This window comes from Dasypus novemcinctus, chromosome 7 (assembly GCF_030445035.2).
Source record: "Dasypus novemcinctus isolate mDasNov1 chromosome 7, mDasNov1.1.hap2, whole genome shotgun sequence".
Taxonomy (NCBI): domain Eukaryota; kingdom Metazoa; phylum Chordata; class Mammalia; order Cingulata; family Dasypodidae; genus Dasypus; species Dasypus novemcinctus.
In genome coordinates, this window is record NC_080679.1 from 61,289,030 (window position 1) to 61,310,395 (window position 21,366).

Consider the following 21,366-nt stretch of genomic DNA (forward strand, 5'->3'; position numbering starts at 1 on the left):
TAAAATATTATTCTGGTATTTACTCCCAGCGATGTCAGGTCTTGGTTTTGTAACCACCTGGTGATAAGACAGGTTTTCTTAAGCTTTGCCACTCCTGTCAAGGTTTGCTCAAGACAATTGCAGTGTGCATGGTTTTCCCTGGTTTTCTGGGCCTCAATTGTACTAGGCTTTAGTATGCTAGTTCTTTTGGAGTTCTGCTATTTACAGGAGTTTGGTAGCCCCCTGTGTTTCCGAGGAGACAGACTTCCCTGTCCCAGGTATCTGAAGCTGGCAGGCTCTTGTCCCAGACTGTCTGCTTCTATAGTTTTTTTACACTCCTTTCATTGTTTCATTCTCTTTTGGCTGGGGGGCAAATTCTGGGAGGAGGGCTATCCCAGAGAAGACTTTTCCAAGTCAGTCCTTCTGAGGCAAAACAGGGCCAGGGACAAACAAAAGGGTCATACACCTGCTTCAAACTGCCCTGGGAAAAGGGATTAGTAATGGCACCAAATGCTTTTCCAGTGTCTCCCCAAAGTTGAGCTTTCCTGGACTGCTCAGCAAATGCAGCTCTTCAAGCTGTCTCCCCAGACCTCAGGAAGCACTGTTTTAAAGACAAAGTGCCTCTACCCCTGTCCAGGGTGGGTTGAAACAGTGGCTGTCACCAGCTTTGTTCCAGGTATGGTGAAACAATAGCTGTACTAAGAGCCAGAACCCAAGGATCCAAATTTGCTAATCACATCCTGTGATCAGAGATTAGCCATGTGCATCACTATTCTTTGGGAAGAGGATTTCAACATTCCAGCAGCATGCCAGGAATTGGGCCCTGCTGTGGCCTTCAGGAAAGTGGGACTTGGGCAGCAGTAGCCACTGTGTGCAAAGAGCAATTTATAGTTCTTTCCTGTAATTTATTAGCCTCTTCTTCCCCCCTGTTCCCTGGAAGGTGTACAGTGCCTTCTGGCTTCTGGAGTTTTAAAATAGCTGTTTCAGACAGTTCCTGCTTGTTTACATTATTGTTTTGATGGAAGGACTGAGTCCTGGAGCTCCCTACTCTGTCATCTTCCTGGAAGTTCCTTGATTTAAAAAAAAAGTCATGCCACACAGGGCAGCATAAAACAATTATGTCTTAGCCTTGGCTCTGGGTGATAGAGGAGGAGAAATAGGAAGAGAAGGAAAAATAGACATCTCTCTTAAAATTCATAATTTTAGAGTAGCTTTTACATAATTTTGAAATATCAAATCTATGTAAGTAGTATGGTCCATAAAAATCCAAGATAAGGAATTAATTTAAAACAGGCTTGTGTTTGCAAATCACCCACCACCATACAACACAAATATGAAGAAGCAAGCCACTAAGTCTGTTATCAGAAAAAAATCATACATTAGAATTAGACCTCAAAGACTTAAGACATTTAATTATCAGGTATAGTATGTAAAATAAGTGTTTTTTATATTTGGATAAATAAGGAAGGAATTTGAAAATGGAATGGAACAAAGATTTATCAAAAAGCCTAGTAAAATTGAAAAATAACTTTTCAGAAATGTATCATGTATGACAAAATATACTATAATAAATGAAATTTAAAACGCTATGAGTGGAGTGGACTAACAAAATAGCAAATTAGACATACTTGAAAAAATTGGCGAACTAGAAGACAGATGTGAAGAAATTAACCAGACAGCAGCAGAGAGAAATGAAAATATGGTTATTGTCAAAGAATGTGGAAATATAACAAGGATGCATAGCATATATCTAACTGTAGTTTAGAAGAAATGAATAGAGAAAATGGTGACGGGAAATAGAGGAAGAAAAACTGGTTGGCACTTGTCCAGAACTACTTGTACTTAAGCTAAAGAAAAACAAAAGGGAGATCTAAAAAGCAACCTTTGAGTGGGGGAAGAACGTAGGGGAGATGGAAGGGAGGACAGAGAGTCCCTTAGACAGAAAGAGCAGAAAATAAAACTATTGTGAAAATGGTAAGAAAAAAAAAATTGTTCCTCAGAACTTACATATGCAGCTATACTTACATTCAAGAAAAAGGGTGAAATAAAGATAATCTTATCAAATAAAATATGTGAGAATTTGCTCTGTACTTTAGGAAGAACAAAAACAATTCCAACAAGTATGAAATGCAGGATAACTGCCCCTCAGTACTTGTATATGCCACTATACTTACATTCAAGAAAAAGGATAAAATAGACAATTTTAGCAAATAAAATCTGATAGAGCTTACTCTGTTCTTTAAGTAAAATGAAAGAGATCCCCAAAAGTATGAAATACAGGAAGGAATGATAAGCAAAGAAATTGATAAACATGTGGGTAAAAAAAAATATACTCAGGTACTGAGTGCATAAAACAATAATGGAAATTAATTTTGGGTGGCAAAAAATCAAAATCAAATTATTGGACAGCAGTAACACATATGATAAAATGGGGTGATAAGATAAAAACAAAATCAACTTTGACTTTTAAGTTAAGTATATATGTTAACAATTTCAGGGTAATTACCAAAAGGAATATATAATGTGTAAATTCCAAAACAGTAGAGAGAAAAAATGGATTAAAAATTAAACTTAACTTTATAAACAAATGCAGGGAAGGAGAAATGAAAATGGAAAAAAAGCATTAAAAAGCAAGGCAAATAGAAAGAACACAGCATCAAAAAACTTCCAAAAATTAGTAATTGCCATAAATGCAAATATAAATCAGTTAAAATACAGATTTTAGATTGAATAAAAATAAATTGAAATCCAGTTAATGATGTTTACAGGAGACACATTTAAACATAAATGGGCATAGAAAAATTAAAAATAAAAGCACTCTGGGTGATATGGTAATTCAATGTTCAGCTTTCTGAGTACTCACTGATTTCCACAGTAGAAATCAGTTATACAATCCCATCAACAATACACAATAGTTCCAACTTTCCAGCATACTTGCCAACACTTAATTTTTTATTTTTTTACTAACAGTAACTATCTTGGTGGGTCTGAATGGTATCTCATTGTGATTTTGACTTGCATTTCCCTGATAACCAATGATATTTGAGTAAGCTTGTCATGAGTTTATTGACCACTTGCACATCTTCATTAGAGAAATGTCTATGTAGGTCCTTTGCCCATTTTTTATTAATAACTGGGTTTTGTGTCCTTTGGTTGTTGATTGCAGCAGTACTTTCCATGTCAATAATAAACCCTTAATCTTTTAACAGATAGTTACAAATTATTTTCTATTTTGTACATTCTTTTCACTTTGTTTATAATATCCTTTGATTACAAAAGTGTTTAGATGAAATCCATTTTATCTAATTTTTTTTTTGTAACCTGAACTTTTAGAATCATATCTAAGAAATTGCTCCCAAATCCAAAGTCATAAAGGCTCTCCCCAGTTTTCTTCTAATTTTATGGTTTTAGTTCTTTTGCTTAAATCCTTGATGTATTCAGAACTAATTTTTTTATGGGGCATGAGGAAGCTATCCTATTTTTTTTCCCTTTATTTGGATTGGACAGTTTCCCAGTGCCATTTGTTAAAAAGACCATTCTTTTCCCTTTAATGTTTGGCAATCTTGCCAAATTCAATGGGCCACAGATGTGTGGTTCATTTATAGACTCTAGTTTCTATTCTATTTATCTGTATGGCTGTTCCTTCTGCCAGTACCACACTGTTTTATTAGAGTAGCTTTGAATTATGTTTTAAAGTTATAAAGCATGAAATCTCCAACTTTCTTCTTTTCAATAATGTTCTGGCTAGCTAAGTCCCTTACAATTCCATATGAATATGAAGTCTGATTTTTTCAATTCTGAAAAAAGATTGCTCAGCGTTTGAAAGGAATTTCATTAAATCTGTAGGTAACTTTGGGTAGTACTGATATTTTTATTTTTATTTATTTAATATAACAAACTTTATTTTTAAAGAAGTTTTAGAAAACAGAAAAGTTACATCAAAAGTAAGAGATTTCCCATATCCCACTCCTTCCATTTCCCATCTTCCCCTATTAATAACATCTTACAATATTGTGGTGCATTTGTTAAAAATGATGAATAAATATTAAAGTGTTGTTACTAACAAGGTCTATATTTAACATTGTGGTTTTCACTTAATTGCAATGTCCTATAAATGCCTTCTGTTCTACCTATTGTTCCCTCCACCTCCCCTCAGAACCTCTGGTAACAAATATCTTTATAACAATGTTACATTTTTCTCCATTTCTACAATACTGTATTGTATTTGTATTGTATTGTAATTTGTCTATGGTTACATTCCCCCTTATTTGTTCATTCCTCAACCCTGAGAATTTGGGGATGGTGATGACCACTCTGCCTCAGATTGAGAGGGGACTTAAATCTTATTGGGGCCGATGGAAGGAACTGTTTTGCTTGCAGTTGTAGGTACTGTTTTTTGGGATGGGGTTTGTTCATCATCATCATTTGGTTAGTTGTCCTGGGAAAGTACAATGAACTGGAAAGTAGGTGTTGGCTGCAACCTTTCTGAGATTCAGGTCTCAACTGGCACATGAGTAGACTAAAGACTTAAGTCTTTGAGACATACATTTAATGGGTATAGTTCTATTTAAAGGCTCCAATAAAAGCAGTAGTAGAATCACATGTGGAGAAATTACAAATGAGCCTGTTACACTGGCGAAATCAGATGCCATATATTTTCCAAGGTAAGGTCCACTGGCAAAGTGCTGATTGCAAGGGGTTGTGTATCTCGCCAAAAGTGACCAGATGGATCTAGAGCTCTCAGGTGCATCCATATTTACAGTTTTGTTTACAGTGGCAGTTAGTGAGAGTTGCCTGAGAGGAGCAGAAGTGTAACCTCTGGAATGATCTCCCAATGACTCATTTTCAAATCTCTTAGCTATAAAAACTCATTTGTACTTGATGTTTCCCCCTTTGGGTCAAGGTTTTTTCCAAGTTCACCACTGATTGGTGTTTGGTATTAATCCCTCAGTGCCAGGGAGGCCAATCTCCAGGAATCATGTCCTACGCTGGAGTGGAGGAGGGGAGAAGTACTGTGTTTATTTGCAGAGTTTGGCTTAGAGAGAGGTCACCTTTGAGTAAAAAGGAGATTTTCAAGAGCTAAATTAGGGAAGAATTATTAGGCTAAGTCTCAATTTTACAAGAATAAGGTTCATATTCACATGCATTAATATTGAGGGTTTGGTATATTGGTCTGATTTCTTTTTTTAGGCACTGTCTATATACTCTAGAGATTCTTGCTCCTCTATTTGAGAATGTAGTTTGAACTCCCCAGGATGCGAATTTAGTATTTGGTTGTTTATTGTGTGGGTTTTCACCTAACAGCCAATAACAAGATGAACACATTCATATTCCATAGAAGTATGCACCAGGGTCACCCTTTGCCACACAGCCCCTCACTACTGACATCCTGCACCAGTGACCCTCCCCTGCCATATCTGCCAAGAGAACATTCCAACAGTTATTTTTTAAACCATATACCTCCTCTTCCCCCAGAGTTCTCCTTTTCCTTCCTCTAGCGCTCTCCCCAGTTCCATGGATAGCTGAAACTACCCCCACCCCTCCCCACACTCACACTCCAGCACCATCAACCCCACTCACATTCCTGTACCACCACTACCCCTCCCATCCACTGCCAAACCACTCCCATCCACTTTTTAATAGGTTCTGCCCAGCTTATCAGCTCAGCACATCCTATTCCCTAGCTCCTGATAACCTATCTTCCATATTCTATTGTGAGATTGTTCAAAATCCTTAGGTCACATGAGAGAGGCCAGGCAACATTCGTCCTTTAGTGATTGGCTTACTTCACTCAGGATTAGGTCTTCTTGATTCATCTGTGTTGGCTTGTGTGTCAATACTTCATACATTCTTACAGCTGTATAATATTCCAATGTAAGAATATACATTTTGATAAACCACCCATTGATGGAAACTTGGGTTGCTTCCAAAATTTGGCAATAGTGAATAATGCTATGATCATTGGTGTGCATATATGTTTATGTCCCTGCTTTCAATTCTTCTGCATATATACCTAGTAGTGGGATTGCTGGCTCATATGGCCATTCTATAGTAAGCTTCTTGAAGAACTGCCAAACATCCTTCACAATTGCTGCATTATTCTACATTTCCACCAGCAGTGGATGAGTGTTCCCATTCCTCCAGATCCTCTACAAAACCTGTAGTTTTTATAATAGCAGCCAGTCTAATAGGTATGATATCATATTTTAGTTTTGATTTGCATTTCCCTAATAGCTAGTGATATTGAGCATCTTTTCATGTGCTTTTTAGGCATTTGTATTTCTTCTTTGGAAAAGTGTTGATTCAAATTTCTTGCCCATTTTTTAAATGGGGTTTCAATTTATTTTTGAGGTTTAGGATTTCTTTATATATGCTGGATATTAGACCCTTATCAGATAAGTGGTTTCCAAGTATTTTCTCCATTGAGTAGGCTCCCTTTTCACTTTGACAAACTCCTTTGGAGCACAAAAGTGTTTAATTTTGAGGCGGTCTCATTCACCTATTTTTTCTTTAGTTGCTCATGTTTTGGGTGTGAAGTTTATGAAACCATTTCCTAATAAAACAATCTCATAGATGCTTCTCTACATTATCATCTAGGATTTTTACGTCTTGGTTTTTACATTTAATTCTTTGATTAATGTAAATGTAATTTAAATATGAATTCATTTTTGCATAGAGCATGAGATAGTGATCCTCTCTTTTTAATGTTGGAAAATTTTTAAAAGATATTTTTTATTTATTTTAAAAAGATACTTAGTTTACCTAAAACGTTACATAAAAAATATAAGGGTCTCCCATATGCCCACTCCCCACACCTTGCACCCTTTCCCACATTAACAACTTTTTTCATTAGTGTGGTACATTATTTGCAATTGATTAACACAAATTGGAACACTGCCATTAATCATGGATTAAATTTTACATTGTAGTTTACACTCTCTCCCATTCAATTCTGTAGCTTATGGCCATACATACAATGACCTGTATCTGTTGTTGCAATGTCACTCAGGACAATTGCAAGTCCTGAAATTGCCCCCATATTAACCTCTTTGTCCCCCTCCCTGACTTCATCACCTCCAGTGGCCACTGTCTTCACATTAATGATCTAATTTATTCCATTGCTGGAATCACAATAAGTCTATAGTGGAATACTGGTAAGTCCACTCTAGTCCATACTTTATCCCCCAATCCTGAGAATTCTGGGATGGTGATGCACACTCCACCTCTAATTGAGAAAGGATTTAGTACCATATGGCTGATGGATGGGACTCTCTTGCTTGCGTTGTAGACTCTCTCGGTTCCTTGGTGTGGTGGTTGTCCATCCTCACCTCCTTGTTAAAAGTTGTACTGGGTGAGTCCAATGAACTGGAGAGTAGGTGTTGCAACTCTGCTAAAGTTCAGGGCTCAGCTGGCACATGGACAGCCTAGAGAGTCAAGTCTCTTGGACATACACCTGCCAACTCCAGCACCAACTACAGATTCAACTATAAAGAGGACAGAAGACGCATGTGTAGAGAAGTCATATCTGAGTCCAACTCTGTCACATGAGGGAGCACAAACTCCAAAGTAAAGCCCACTGGTGAGGCACCAACCACTGGAGCTATCTGCCATGACCATAGGAAATGGGTGTCTCCAGAGCCCTCAGGAGCCCCACTATTTGGGGTAGTATACTTCGGCTATGAGATCCTGCTGAGATGTGCATACGTATTACCTCTGGGAAGACCTCCCAACTCATTTTGAAGTCTCTTAATCATAGGACCTCATTTGTCTTTACTTTTCCCCCATTTTATTCAAGGACTTTTTCCAATTGCATTGCATTTTGGTGTTTAGCAATAATCGCTCAATGCCAGGGAGGCTCATCCCCTGGTGTCATGTCCCACACTGGGGGGAAGGTAATGTATGTATATGTTGAGTTTGGCTCAGAGAGAGGCCATATTTGAGCAAGAGGGAGGCTCTCAGGAGGTAACTCTTAGGCACCTTATTACACCAGGCTACATTGCAACTTCAAGGACAAAGGCTCATAAGGCTAGTTGTAAAATAACAAGGGCCCATCAATGGACACTAGTTATTGACCCCCTCTCTTTCTTTTACATATGGTATCCAGTTCTCCAAACATCATTTGTTGAAGAGGCTTTTCTGTCTCAGTTGAGTGAGTTTGGTGGCCTTGTCAAATATCAGTTGGCTGTTACGTGCGGGTCTATATCAGAACTCTCAAACAGTTCAATTGTTAAGTCTATCCTTGTCGCAATACCATGCAGTTTTGACTACTGTAGTTTTGTAGTATGTTTTAAAGTTGGTAGCATGAGTCCTCCAATTTCATTTCTTTTTTTCAATAGGTTTTTGGATATTTGGGGCTAACTTGCCCTTCCAAAAAATTTTTCATAAATAAGCTTTTCCAGTAAAGTAAAAATGTTGTAATTTTTATTGGGATTGAATTAAATCTATAAATCAATTTGGGTAAGAAAGATGTCTTAATGATATTTAGCCTTCCAATCCATGATGTGAAATATTCTTCCATTTATTTAGGTCTTCCTGATTTCCTTTAACAGTATTGTATAGTTTTCTGTGTACAAGTCCTTTACATCTTAAGTTTATTCCTAGATATTTGATTCCTTTAGTTGCTATTGTAAATGTAATTTTTTTTCTTGGTTTTCTCTTTGGATTGCTCTTTATTAATGTAGAGAAATGCTAATGACTTTTGTATGTTGATATTATATCCTGTCACTTTATTGAACTTGTTTATCCATTCTAGAAGCATAGTTATAGATTTTGGGGGGCTTTCTATGTATAGGATCATGTCATCTGCAAATAATGATATTTTACTTCCTTTCCAATTTGGATTCCATTTATTTCTTTTTCTAGCCTAAGTGCTCAAACAAGTAGTTTTAATACAATGTAAAATAAGTACGGTATCATTGGGTATCATTCTCTTGTTCCAGATCTTAGAAGGTAAGCCTTTAACATTTCACCACAGAGTATGATGTTACCTGTAGGTTTATCATATATTCCCTTGATCATGTTGAGGAAGTTTCCTTCTATTCTTACCTTCTGAAGTGTTTTTATAAAGAAAGGATGCTGCATTATGTGAAATGTTTTTTCTGCATCAATACAGATTATCATATGACTTTTTCTTTGATCTGTTAATGTGGTGTATTACATTGGTTTTCTTATGCTGAACCATCCCTGCATACCTGGGTTAAAACCAACCTAATCATGGTGTATAATTCATTTTGTGTTGTTGAATATGATTAGCAAGTATTTTGTTAAGGATTTTAGTACATAAGTTAATTAGAGAGACTAATTTTCATTTCTTGTGGTGTCTTTATGTGGGTTTGGTACTAGGGTGATGTTGGCCTCAAAATGAGATAATGTTCCCTCCACATCTATTATTTGGAAGACTTTAAACAGGAATGGTGTTAGTTCTTTCCAGAATGATTGGTAGAATTCAACCATGAAGCCACCTGGTTCTGGGCTTTTCTTGGTTGGAAGGTTTTTGATGACTACTTCAATTTCATTACTTGTGATTGGTCTGTTGAGTGCTTTCATTTCTTCTTTCATCAATGTAGGTTGCTTGTGTGTTTCTAGAACTTTTTCTGTTTTATCTAAGCTATCTATCTTGCTGACATACAATTTTCCAAAGCATCTTATTACACTCTATTTCTGTGGGATCAGTTGTGATAGTCCCTCCCATTTTTTATTTTATTTGCATCTTCACTCTTTTTTGTTAGTCTAGCTAAGGGTATGTCAAATTTATTAATCTTCTCAAAGAACTAGCTTTTGGTTTTGTTAATTTTTCTAGTGTTTTTAAAAATTATTCTCAATTTCATTTAGTTCTGATCTAATCTTTGTTATTTCCTTTTGCTTGCTTTGGGATTAGTTTCTTCTTTTTCTATTTTCTTTAGGTATGCAGTTAGGTCTTTGATTTTAGTGTTTTTTTTTTTTTCTTTTTTATAAGGCATTTATGACTATAAATTTCTCTTTTAACACTGCTTTTGCTGCACCCCTTAAGTTTTGATATGTTCTATTCTCATTTTCCTTCATTTCAAAGTAGTTACTGATTTCTTTTGCAAGTTCCTCTTTGACCCATTAATTGTTTAAGAGTGTGTTGATTAACTTCCTATATTTGTGTCTATTTTGATTCTCTGCTTCTTACTAATTTCTAGCTTCACTCCACTGTGGTCAGAGAAATTACTTTGTATAATTTCAGTTTTTCTAAATTCATTGATTCTTGTTCTGTGGCTTGGCATGTGGTCTATCGTGGAGAATGATGCATGTGCACTTAAGAAGAATGTATATACTGCTGTATTTGGGTGTAATGTTGTATATATGTCTATTAGGTCTAGTTCCTGTAATGTAATATTCTAGGTCTGTTTTTTTATTAACCCTCTGTAGAGATGTTCTGTCTAATGGTGATAATGGTGTATTAAAGTGCCCCATTATGATTATAAAGGCATCTATTTCTCCACTTAGTTTTTCAGTGTTTGCCTCATGTATTTTGGGGCACCCTGGTCAGGTACAGAAATATTTATTATTGTTCTTTCTTCTTAATAGATTATCCCTTTTACTAATAGATAGTGTCCTTCTTTGTCTCTTACAATAGTTGTACATTTAAAGTCTATTTTGTCCAATATTAGTCTAGCTAATCCCACCCTTTTTTTGGCTCTTGTTTGCATGTAAAGTCATTTTCCATCCTTTCACTTGCAACCTGTTTAGCTGGAAAAATCAAGAAATATTTATAAAAATACTAGAATAAGAGATTTTAAAAAGTAAGAGTACAAGATGGAAAAAATGTATAGCAATTCTCTAGCATTAGAAACCTATATATGAAAGTGGAAAAATATTTATAATGACAGAAATCATAAGTTACTTAGGGGTAAACTAAAGAAAAGCACAGAACTATTATATAACATATATTACATCTATTTCATGCACATCTCCTGTGAAATGATATTCAAGGTAAACTCTAATCAAATAGACAAGTATGATGTTTATAAATAGGAACAATCATTTATCAATTTTACCAAAATTAAAGTGTAAAATTTAAGATAATTACACATAGTACCAGTAGATTTTCTATTTCCCACAGGAAGAGATAAATGACCCAAAAACATGAAAACATATAAAAACAACAGTCAGGCTTTTGTCATCAAAACTGCTCGTTATGGTCACTAATAACCTTTGGTTGTTCAATTCAATGGTCAATTCTTAGTCAACAATTGAGTTTTTAATTGTTATAAGAGGGAGCATGGCTTTGTGTAAGGATTAAAGATTTCTAATGGAAGACAGATCTGGTTAAAACTTTGGTTTTGTGACCTATATGTACCATATAGCTATATAAGAAAATGTGAAAGGTTTAGCACAGTGCCTGGCACATAAGTTCTTTTATTGTCTTTTTGCCTCCACCTCCTTCCAAATCCTTTTCCTTTTTTAGAAAAAATACATACACAGAGCCTATCACTCCTCTGCTCCTATTCTCACACAAATAAGAGATACATTTCTTAGCATATACCCTACTACCAGAATCTTAATGTTCTAACTTTATCTAACAATTTGCCTCATTTTTTATAATTTGAACTTTTAGCTAAAGAAATTTTGAAACTATTCGTATTCCTGCAAGTAAACCATGCTCAAATATCTTTGTCTCTTTGTAAATGATCTTCTCTTCTCCTGGAAGGTACTCTTCCCATTTGTCTGTCTAGAAAATGCCTTCTTTTTTTTTAGAAAATGCTTTCTTATCTTTCATGTATTAATTCAAGTACAGCTTTTTCAGTAAAGGCTTCCGTGGTGATCCGAGGCACAATCTTCCCCATGATTCCTCTGACTTTTAGACACATTTACTGTCTTTATCACACTTTTCATATTGGGTTGTGGTTATTAACATGCCTGTCTCCAACTTCACTGTAATAGCTATGGTTAGGAACCATGGCTTTTCTTCATTATATGTTCAACACTTCCCACCATACCTAGCATGAAGCAGCAACTCAATCAATATTAGACTAAAATAAACAAACCAATGTGTTATATGATTTACTCAATAACTCTTGCTAATGTTTACCTGATCCACAGATGAAGCTTGATCTCTTGGCTGATCTTTCATTCGATTCAGCATTTAGCTCCTTCTACATAATTCACAATAACAAAAACAAACAGATCCCCAAAGAATTTTTATTCGAGAATGTGAACATCCACTATTTTTTTATATAAATACAGAAATCTAGTAAAGGATTTTAAGAAAATAGTATATGTCAATTTAAAAGAAATGCACACATTTTAATATATTTATATTATATACATTATTTTCAGAATTCAAAAGCTCACAGTTTCTCAGCAATCTACAAGACTTTTCACATGTTCAGTGATTTTCTAGAACTGATGGGATGCACCATATAATTGTAACTCACATCTGAGATTTATTGCAGTAAAAGATACACAATAGGATCAGCAAGCAAAAAAAGGCACAGGCTCAGTCTGGAGAAATTCGTAAAGTCTGGGAGAGAACACACTTAAGGGTGCTGCTTTCTCCAGCAATAAAAAAATGTAGCAATATGTGAGCAATGTTTCTGCACAAGAAAAGCCCATTAGAAACTCAGTACTCAAGGTTTCTGTTGGGGGCTCATCACATAGGCACCCTCTGCCTAGCACATACTAAAATTCCAGACTCCCAAAAGAAAATCAGGTGTTCAGCATAAATCACATTTTTTTTTTTTTTGTGATCCACCCTTCTCTATTAAGTAAAGTTTCATATCAGTGTAAAGTTACCAGATGCCAACCAAGGGCCAACTTTGCAAGCAGCCCCTTCAAAAGAGCAGTCTCGGATCTAGTGAATTAACTGCTTTTATTTTTGCACAAGATTAGTCACTGGTAACCTAAACTTAACTCTATGTGGAATGCACTGATCAGCAAGGAAGCTAATCAATTCAATGGGACAAAAGAATATGTTTTATTTGTTTGTTTGTTTTAACAAAATGATAGGAGGAAAGGGGAACTGGAAGGCAGAGAGCCTGTTCTCTGTGTACATGGGGATGTGGCTCTTGGGCTTGGCCAAGACATTAGCTTGCTCAGGGAATCACAGGTAGTGAATCAAATGGAACAGACATTTTAAAATTAGGTCTGCGAGCTGAACATAAAAAGTATATTTTCTGACAGTGATGGCCTGTATGAAACATGTTGGAAAGATAAAATACAATATTTATAATAAAAATGCTTGTGCTACATGTCAAAATAAATCAGGTATTTGTGACCATCTGAGGTACTCATGGTAACATGAATAGCAAAGTTAACAATACAGCTTATCCAAAAAATCAATAATCAAATTTCAATACCATTTTTTTAAGAAGTCTTTTTAGTCAAGACACAGCTTTTGAGATCTGATGGGCAATATAAGAATTTAAAATTTTCCAAGTTGTTAACAAGTTCCTATTCCAGATCTTAGTATACTTAATGTGGCTACTGACACAGCACAATGTCCTATGCCCAGTGTGCATTTGTCAAATGTTTATTTATAATGAGATCACACTGAATACAAAGCAGCATATTGTGACAAATATACTAGATTTTAGGAGTTATGGATAATATGTTAATTATTATGCATTATAGAATGTGGAAATGATGCCACTTTCCACACTAATCATGAAATTTTAGGGAAAAATTTAGTATATTTCCTGTTAATTGAAATCTCTTTCAAACCATGTTAACTTCTTAGCACAGCTGAAGCAGTTACAACTGTATTAATGGAATCAAGGATGTAGATTTGATTCTTATAAGAACAAGTTGGTAACCCAAAGAAAATCTATGTTTTTTCCTAAGACTGCAACCTGAATCTTTGCCGATAACTTTCCAATAGCAGGTTACTGATAACTTGTCAAAAGAGAATGGGAAGGGAAAGTATGATTATCTTTAAACAGTCCATCAACACTAGCAGAGAAATGACTCAAAAGCCAATTTGATACTTCTTGTGAAAGTTTTAGGTATGTAATGTGAATTATCATCTCGTGGTTTATAATCAAGCAGTCTATACTATGGCTATTAAAATTTTACTCTAGTACATTTCATTTCAGGGAATACAGCTCTTCTTTATAGTCACTTAATGAATGAAATTATCTTATATCAATGGTGATCATAAGATCGTACCTCATTTATTCTGTTTGCATCTGGGGCAAAAGAAATATTAAATGTTTCTTCTTTTGGAGGACCCACAAAAGACTGTGAAGGTCTAGGGAAATTTCTTGTGGGTGAAGTTTGAGCTGAAATTACTGAAGCTTGAGCAGAGATGTTTGTAGCTACCAAGGAAAGAAGAGATACCTATAAATATGAGAAAATAATATATCTGGGAAAAGGGTGAATTCCTAATATATAGTTACTGAAAAGTTCTCCCTACTGAGCTGTCACAGTGACTAAAACATAATCATTATCTGTAACATACTGTATTCTCTAAGACATTAAGACAGTATCTTCCAGAGTAAGATGACCTTTTTGATGTTCACTGTCTATAAATTTCCAGTGGTTCACCACTGCCTTCAGGGACAATTCTCAGATACTTAACCTCTGATCCTAACTTATTTAACTTATTATGCAAGCTAAATGTCCCACCATTCATCAAAGGCTACCACCGTAATTAACTGTTTGCATTTCATTCTGTAGGTAATAGGAAATACTAAAGACTTTTAATTAGGGGAATAACAAAGGTATGTTTTAGGAAGACAGCTTTCACAGCAAAATGTATGGTGAATTAAAAAGAGTAAGAAGAGTCTAGAGGAAAGATACTACAACAGTCAAGGATGGAAGAAACAAGGGCAAAAGCAGTGGGAATGGAAATGTTGGGAAGAGAAATTAAGGACGTAGATTAGACAGCAAGTGGGAACATTTGGATAAAAAATATAAGAAAGAAGTGGCACAGATGATTCAGGTTTTATGCCTGAATGGAAAGAGAAATATTGTAAAGATGATCAATTTGGTTTTGTATGTATTGATTTTGAGGTGGTCATTAACACCCAGAAGGAGATGTCTAGCGTTCTCTCTGTATTATCTATTCCAGGCTGAGGAAGATGGGACAAAGGATGTAGCCTGTAGGATAAAAATGTCAGTGCAGTATGGGACACTGAGAAAATTCTTTGTATTTGAACCTCCTGAATCACAAAATGTTAGGAATTACTCTGTCTGTTATCATAAATAGCCACTACAGAGAACCTAATGTCTCACTCCTCACAAATTCTTTTAAAAGGCACATTCTATCCAGCAATCACTTGAAAATACGGGCTAATTATAACATATACATTCATAATTTATTTTCCAGAATAATCACACATGTAACTAGGTTAAAACACATAACTTGAAAAACTAAAGGATAAAACTACCATTTACTTAAAAAATGACAGAAACAATTGTATTTTTCATCTTCTTACCTCTATCATCAAAAAGACTTGACTTTTTAAGAGTTACACCATCTTTCTATATGTCACAAAATTCAAGAGAAAAAATTCATTAGGAATTACACTTCTGAAAAAGATTTTGCCTTCTATCAATCAACCAAAAGAACACAGATTTATTTCCCCCTATATCCCCTTAATCTTTCATAGAAATTGTTGTAGGGAAAATACATATTATCAGCCTCTTACTAGATATGTTCTAGGGTATCTCAAGCCTAATTAGTAAAAACCGAGCTCAATATGTACTAATATACAAACTTGCTCCTCCTTTAATATCCTATATTTTGTTTAAAGGCATGGTAATCTACTCAGTGCTTAGTCCTACAAAGTTTAAATTAATTCAATTTGTTTCACATGAATCCAATCCAAACCAATCTAATCTAATGTTTACTGAACACTGCTTAGAATCAAAGTAAAATTCATCATTCCAGACCTCCCTTTCTTTATAATAATACTTTTCTCTGACTGTCCCACTAGACAATGAATCCTCAAGGGGAGTGACATGTCCTATTCATCTTCTTGCTTAACACAGAGCTACACAACAGCAGATATTTAATAAATATAAGCTATTATTACTGAATGCTTGTTTAAATTAGCTTCTGCCAATTTGCACAGCACACTTAGCATAAAGCTAATGCAACACCTTTTCTCCCAGGGAAAGGGATCAGGTCTCATGTGTAGACCCCAATAACCCTAAACAATCAGTACTATGTTAGTAATGGACATAATCCATTGAAATAAAACTTAACTAGATTGATTAATAACTGTTATACAAAAGTTTAAATCACAATATTATACCTTTTGTTCTGTACCATTATCCTGTACATCTGGCTGATGAATAACAGAAGTTGCTGATTTTTTAACAATATTCTTTGAATTACTCTGAGACTGCCAAATAGCATTTGCTAAGGGTCCTAAAATTAAATGAAAGCAAATGCCATAATTATAAATAATTGAAGTACAATAAATTGAACTTTTTAAATTGAATAGCTTGGTCATTTTGAAACATATATACAACTATGAACTATCACCATATTCAAGATAACATTTACTTTATCACTAAGAGTTTCCTCATGTACCTTTGTAATTCTTCCATCTCCCTACTCCCATCCCCAGGCCAACAGTCTGCACCTTACACTCAAGTTCAGTTTGCATTTTCTGGAATTTTATATCTGTGGAATACTTTTGGGGGGTCAGGTTTCTTTCGCTCAATGTAATGATTTTGAAATTTCCATATTGATGTATGTGTCAATAGTTTGACCCTTTTTACTGCTGAGTAGTATTTCTTTGTAATGGAATTATTTCTTTTATCTGCTGATACACATTTGCATTGTTTTCAGGTTTGGTTTCTTACAAATAAACCTTCATTCATCTAATTTTTTCATTTATTTTGGATAAATATCTAGTAGTGGAATAGCTGGGTCATATGGTAGATATAATTTACTTTTTAAGAATATAACTATTTTCCAAAATGTTGTACAATTTTACACACCAATCAGCACTGTATGAGAGTTCCAATTATTCCATATCCTTGACTAACATTTAGTAAGCAGAAGAAAGTAAAGATGAAAGTGAAAATTAAAGAAACAGAAAAACCACTTAGAAAATAATGCAACAATAGCGGGTTCTTTGCAAATAACAGTAAAAGTGATCATCTTTAAGCCAGACAGATCAGGAAAAAAAAAACTAGGACTAAATTTCCAACATCAAAAAAGAGAAAGAGGAAAACATAAGAGTCTACAGATAATTATTTAAAAGAATAACAAATGACTTTCAGGAGAAGCATATGGCAATAAATGGAAATACTTCTACGCAAAGGACAAATTACTTGAGAGACACTAACTAGCAAATCTCACTCATGAATAAAGAGATAATATGAAGAGTCCTATATCTATTAAAGAAACTGAATTTGTAGTTTAAAATTTTCCACAAAGAAAATTCCAGGCACAAATGGCTTCATTTCTGAATTCTACCAAATAAATATTTAAGGAAGAAATTATACCAATGCTACAGTATTTGAAACATATAGCATATCCTTCCTGACCAAGGATTGAATTTGCCCCTGCCCTCTCCTCACACATCCCTTCCCATACCATGGAAGCATGCTGAGTTTTGGCTACTATAACCTTGAGCACAGCCTACTCCAAGAGCATCTTGTTTTCTGAAAGAGCATATTCACAAAGATGTTCAATACTTGCATGTAAGCTCCTGGTATTTAGTCACCTCTGTTCCTTGACCATATATAATCTGTAGAGCAACTGCCATAGGGCAGACATACTCAAGTAAACTTCTGGCCATCTCACTATCCATTGCAAGATAGCTGCGGCTCTCTGTATATAAGTTAATCTAATAAATGTTTTTGGACTACTCAACCTGGCATTTAGCACCTCTTTCTGTGGAATCTCAACAGGCCCCATTGTGGGGTTTTGGAGCAGTCTGGGCAAGGTACTCCCTTATGTCTACTTTCAGGTAGAATCCTGGTGCTGGTTCAGCAAGACATACCACACAAACACTTCCACAAAACTGAGGAGGACAGAATAGCTCACAATTCATACTTTGAAACGAAGAACACTCTGACACCAAAATCATTACATTACAAGTAAAGAAAACCAGTCAAGAGCTGCCATGAACAAAGATGCAAATTAAAAACAAAACAAAATGAATACAACAATATATAATAAAGGTAATACTTCATGACTGAGTGGAGTTTATCCCCGGAATGCAGGGTTCACTTAACATTTGAAAATCAATCAATGCAATTCATCATATTAACAAATAAATTTTTTTAAAAAAGTCATTATAACAGAGATAGAAAAATCATCTAAAAATGTAATATGCTTCCCAATAATGTTCTCAGCAAACTAGGAATGGAAGAAAACTTCCTTAATAGCTGAAAAAAACACAGCAAACATAATTTTTAATGGAGAAAGACTGAAAGACTTCCACCTAAGGAAAGAAGAAACAGATGCCCAGCCCTCACATCTTCTTTCACCACTGAACAAGAGGTTCTTGCCACTGCAATCTGGCAAGAAAAAGAAAGAAAACGTATCAGATACTACAGGAAGATGTAAAAATAACTGCATTAGTAGATGACACATCATCTATGCAGAAGTCCAATGAAATCTAGGAAAAAAATCTGATAGAAATAGTAAATAAGTTTATTAAGTTTACATGATACAAAATCAATATACAGAATCAAATATATTTCCATATACCAAATGAACAATTTTATTTGAAATTAAAAAACACAATTTATAATAGTATAGAACATATGAAATATGCAGTGATAAATCTGACAAAAGATGTACAAGACCTGTACTTTTAAAATTACTAAACAGTATTGAGATAAATTAAAGAAATAGAGAACTATATATTGTTTATGAAACAGAGGACTAAATATTAAGATGCCATTTCTCCATAACATGACATATATATTCAATATATTCAGACATACTATTTGATCCCACATATACTCAATGTACCAAAGTCTCAAAGTCTGACAGACTGCATTATAAAAATTTATGAGCTGAGTGCAAAATTCTATATCTGACAAGACCTGGCATACACAAAATAACGCTGACTGGGAAAAGCAAAATTGGAAGGCTAACAACACTGATTCCTAGACTTAACAGGTACAGCCATCAAGATAGTGTAGTATTCGATTTTGATAGCTTAAGGTGGGAAATTTTAAAGAATTAGGATAAGTTGAACCAAATTACAAATAAGAGCTGTGAAAAAATAATAATAGGCAAGAGAGAGAAATTGGCCATCAGAGTAAATTCACCAACATATCAGATGCCTAACCATCAGCAAAAAAAGTTACAAGCCATACTAGGAAACAAGAAGAGATGGTCCAGACAATGGAATAAACCAAATACCCTGAAGAGATTCAGGATTTAAGACAATCAATGATAATACACAAGTCTCCTAAATTAACTTAAAAAATTGAAAGAACACATGACTAAAGAGATAAAATATATTAAGAAGACACAGGGTAAGCATAAAGAACAATTTGAAAGTCTGCAAAGAAAAGTAACAGACTTTATGGGGATGAAAGACATGATGGATGAGGTTAAAAATACATTAGAGGCACATGAGAGCAGATTTGAGAATTGCTTAAAGACAGAATTAGTGATTTCAAAGGCAGAACACCTGAACTGGAAAAGACAGGAGAATGGAAAGAGAAGAAAATGGAAAAAATGGAACACAGTCTCAAAGAACTGTATGACAATATGAAGTGCACACACATTTGCATTATTTGTGTCCCATAAGGGGAGAAGAATGGAAAAGGGGAAGAAAGAATATTTGAGGAAATAATGACTGAAAACTTCCCTACCCTTATGAAAGATATAAATATCAAAACCAAAGAATGACAATGCACCCCAAACAGAATAAATCCAAATTGACCTACCCCGAGACACCTAATATTCAGAATGACAAATATCAGAGACAAAGAGAGGATTTTGAAAGCAGCAAGAGGAAAGCAAAGCATCACACACAAGGGTAACTCAATAAGATTAAGTGCTAACCTCTCATCAGAAATCACAGAGAAGAGAATAAAGTGATATGATGCATTTAAGGTACTATAAGAGAAAAACTGCCAGTCAGTAATTCTGTATCCAGCAAAGCTGTTCTTCAAAAATGAAGGGGAGTTCAAAGTCTTCACAGATAAAAACTGTAGAATATGTTACCAAAAGACAAGAATTATAAAGAGATACCAAAGGGAGTACTGCAGCCTGAAAGTAAAAAACAAGGGTGTGAGACTTGGAGAAAAGTGTAGAAATTCAGATTATTAACAAGGATAAATTAAAAGGTAAAAATATAGACTACAGTATGCTATGACAGCACAAAGCCAAAGGTCAAAATGAATAAAGTAAGCAAAGCCTTTATAGTTAAAACATTGAATATTAATGGCATGAGCTCCCCAATCAAAAGACACAGACTGATAGAATGGATAAAAATATATGCGCCATTTATATATTGTCTACAAGAGACTCACCTCAGATATAAGGACACAACCAGGTCAAAACTGAAAGTTTGGAAAAACATATTCCATGCAAATAGTTAACAAAAAAGAGCTGGAGTCGTGATACTAACATTGAACAAAATAGATTTTATATGCAAAACTGTTATATGGGATGAAGAAGGTCATTATATATTAATGAAAGGGGCAAGTCAACAAAAAGAAATAACTACTCTATTTATGCACCTAACATCAGGCCCCAAGATATGTGAGGCACACACTGGCAAAGATGAATGGAGAAATACATGTCTCTACAATAAGAGACAATAAGTTGTATTGGAGACTTCAATACAACTCTCACTATTGGAGAGAACATCTGGACAGAGAATAAATAGACAGAGAATTTGAGTAATACGATAAATGAACTAGACCTAACAGACATCTATAGAGCATTGTACCCCCACAATGGATATACATTCTTTTCAAGTGCTTATGGATCCTTCTCTAAGATAGACCGCATGTTGGGTCACCAGACAAGTCTCAATAAATTTAAAAAGACTGAAATTATACAAAACAATTTCTCTGATCATAATGAAATGAAGCTTGAAATCAATAATGGGCAGAAAAATGAAAAAAATCATAAATATATGGAGATTAAACAACAAACTCTTAATCAGTGGGTCAAAGAAGAAATTGCAACAGAATTTAGTGTACATTTTGAGATGAATGAAAATGAGAACAAAACATATCAAAACCTATGGCACACTGTAAAGGCAGTGCTGAGAAGAAATTTATAGCCATCAATGCTTACATTAAAAAAGAAAAAGAGTTAAAATAGATGATCTAACTGCACACCTGGAAGAACTAGAAAAAGAATAGCAAACCAATTCCAAACCAAGCTGAAGGAAAGAAATAGTAAAGAAAAGAGCAGAAATCATTGAAATTGGAAACAAGAAAACCCCAACAGAATAAACAAAACCAAAAGTTGGTTCTTTGAGA

General features: G+C 34.7%; 1 protein-coding gene across 1 annotated transcript in view; it reads right to left on the bottom strand.

Annotated features, from left to right (window-relative positions):
- The window catches only part of FSIP2 (fibrous sheath interacting protein 2), a 111,991-nt gene that overhangs the window by 53,011 nt on the left and 37,614 nt on the right, over window positions 1-21,366 (bottom strand). Inside the window, exons 10-15 of the mRNA XM_004464308.4 lie at window positions 16,203-16,318; window positions 15,381-15,426; window positions 15,102-15,104; window positions 14,157-14,258; window positions 12,035-12,100; window positions 10,629-10,692 (exon numbers count right to left, since the gene is read on the bottom strand). Coding sequence (XP_004464365.2) covers window positions 10,629-10,692; window positions 12,035-12,100; window positions 14,157-14,258; window positions 15,102-15,104; window positions 15,381-15,426; window positions 16,203-16,318 — 397 coding nt within the window. The remainder of the gene's footprint in view (window positions 1-10,628; window positions 10,693-12,034; window positions 12,101-14,156; window positions 14,259-15,101; window positions 15,105-15,380; window positions 15,427-16,202; window positions 16,319-21,366) is intronic.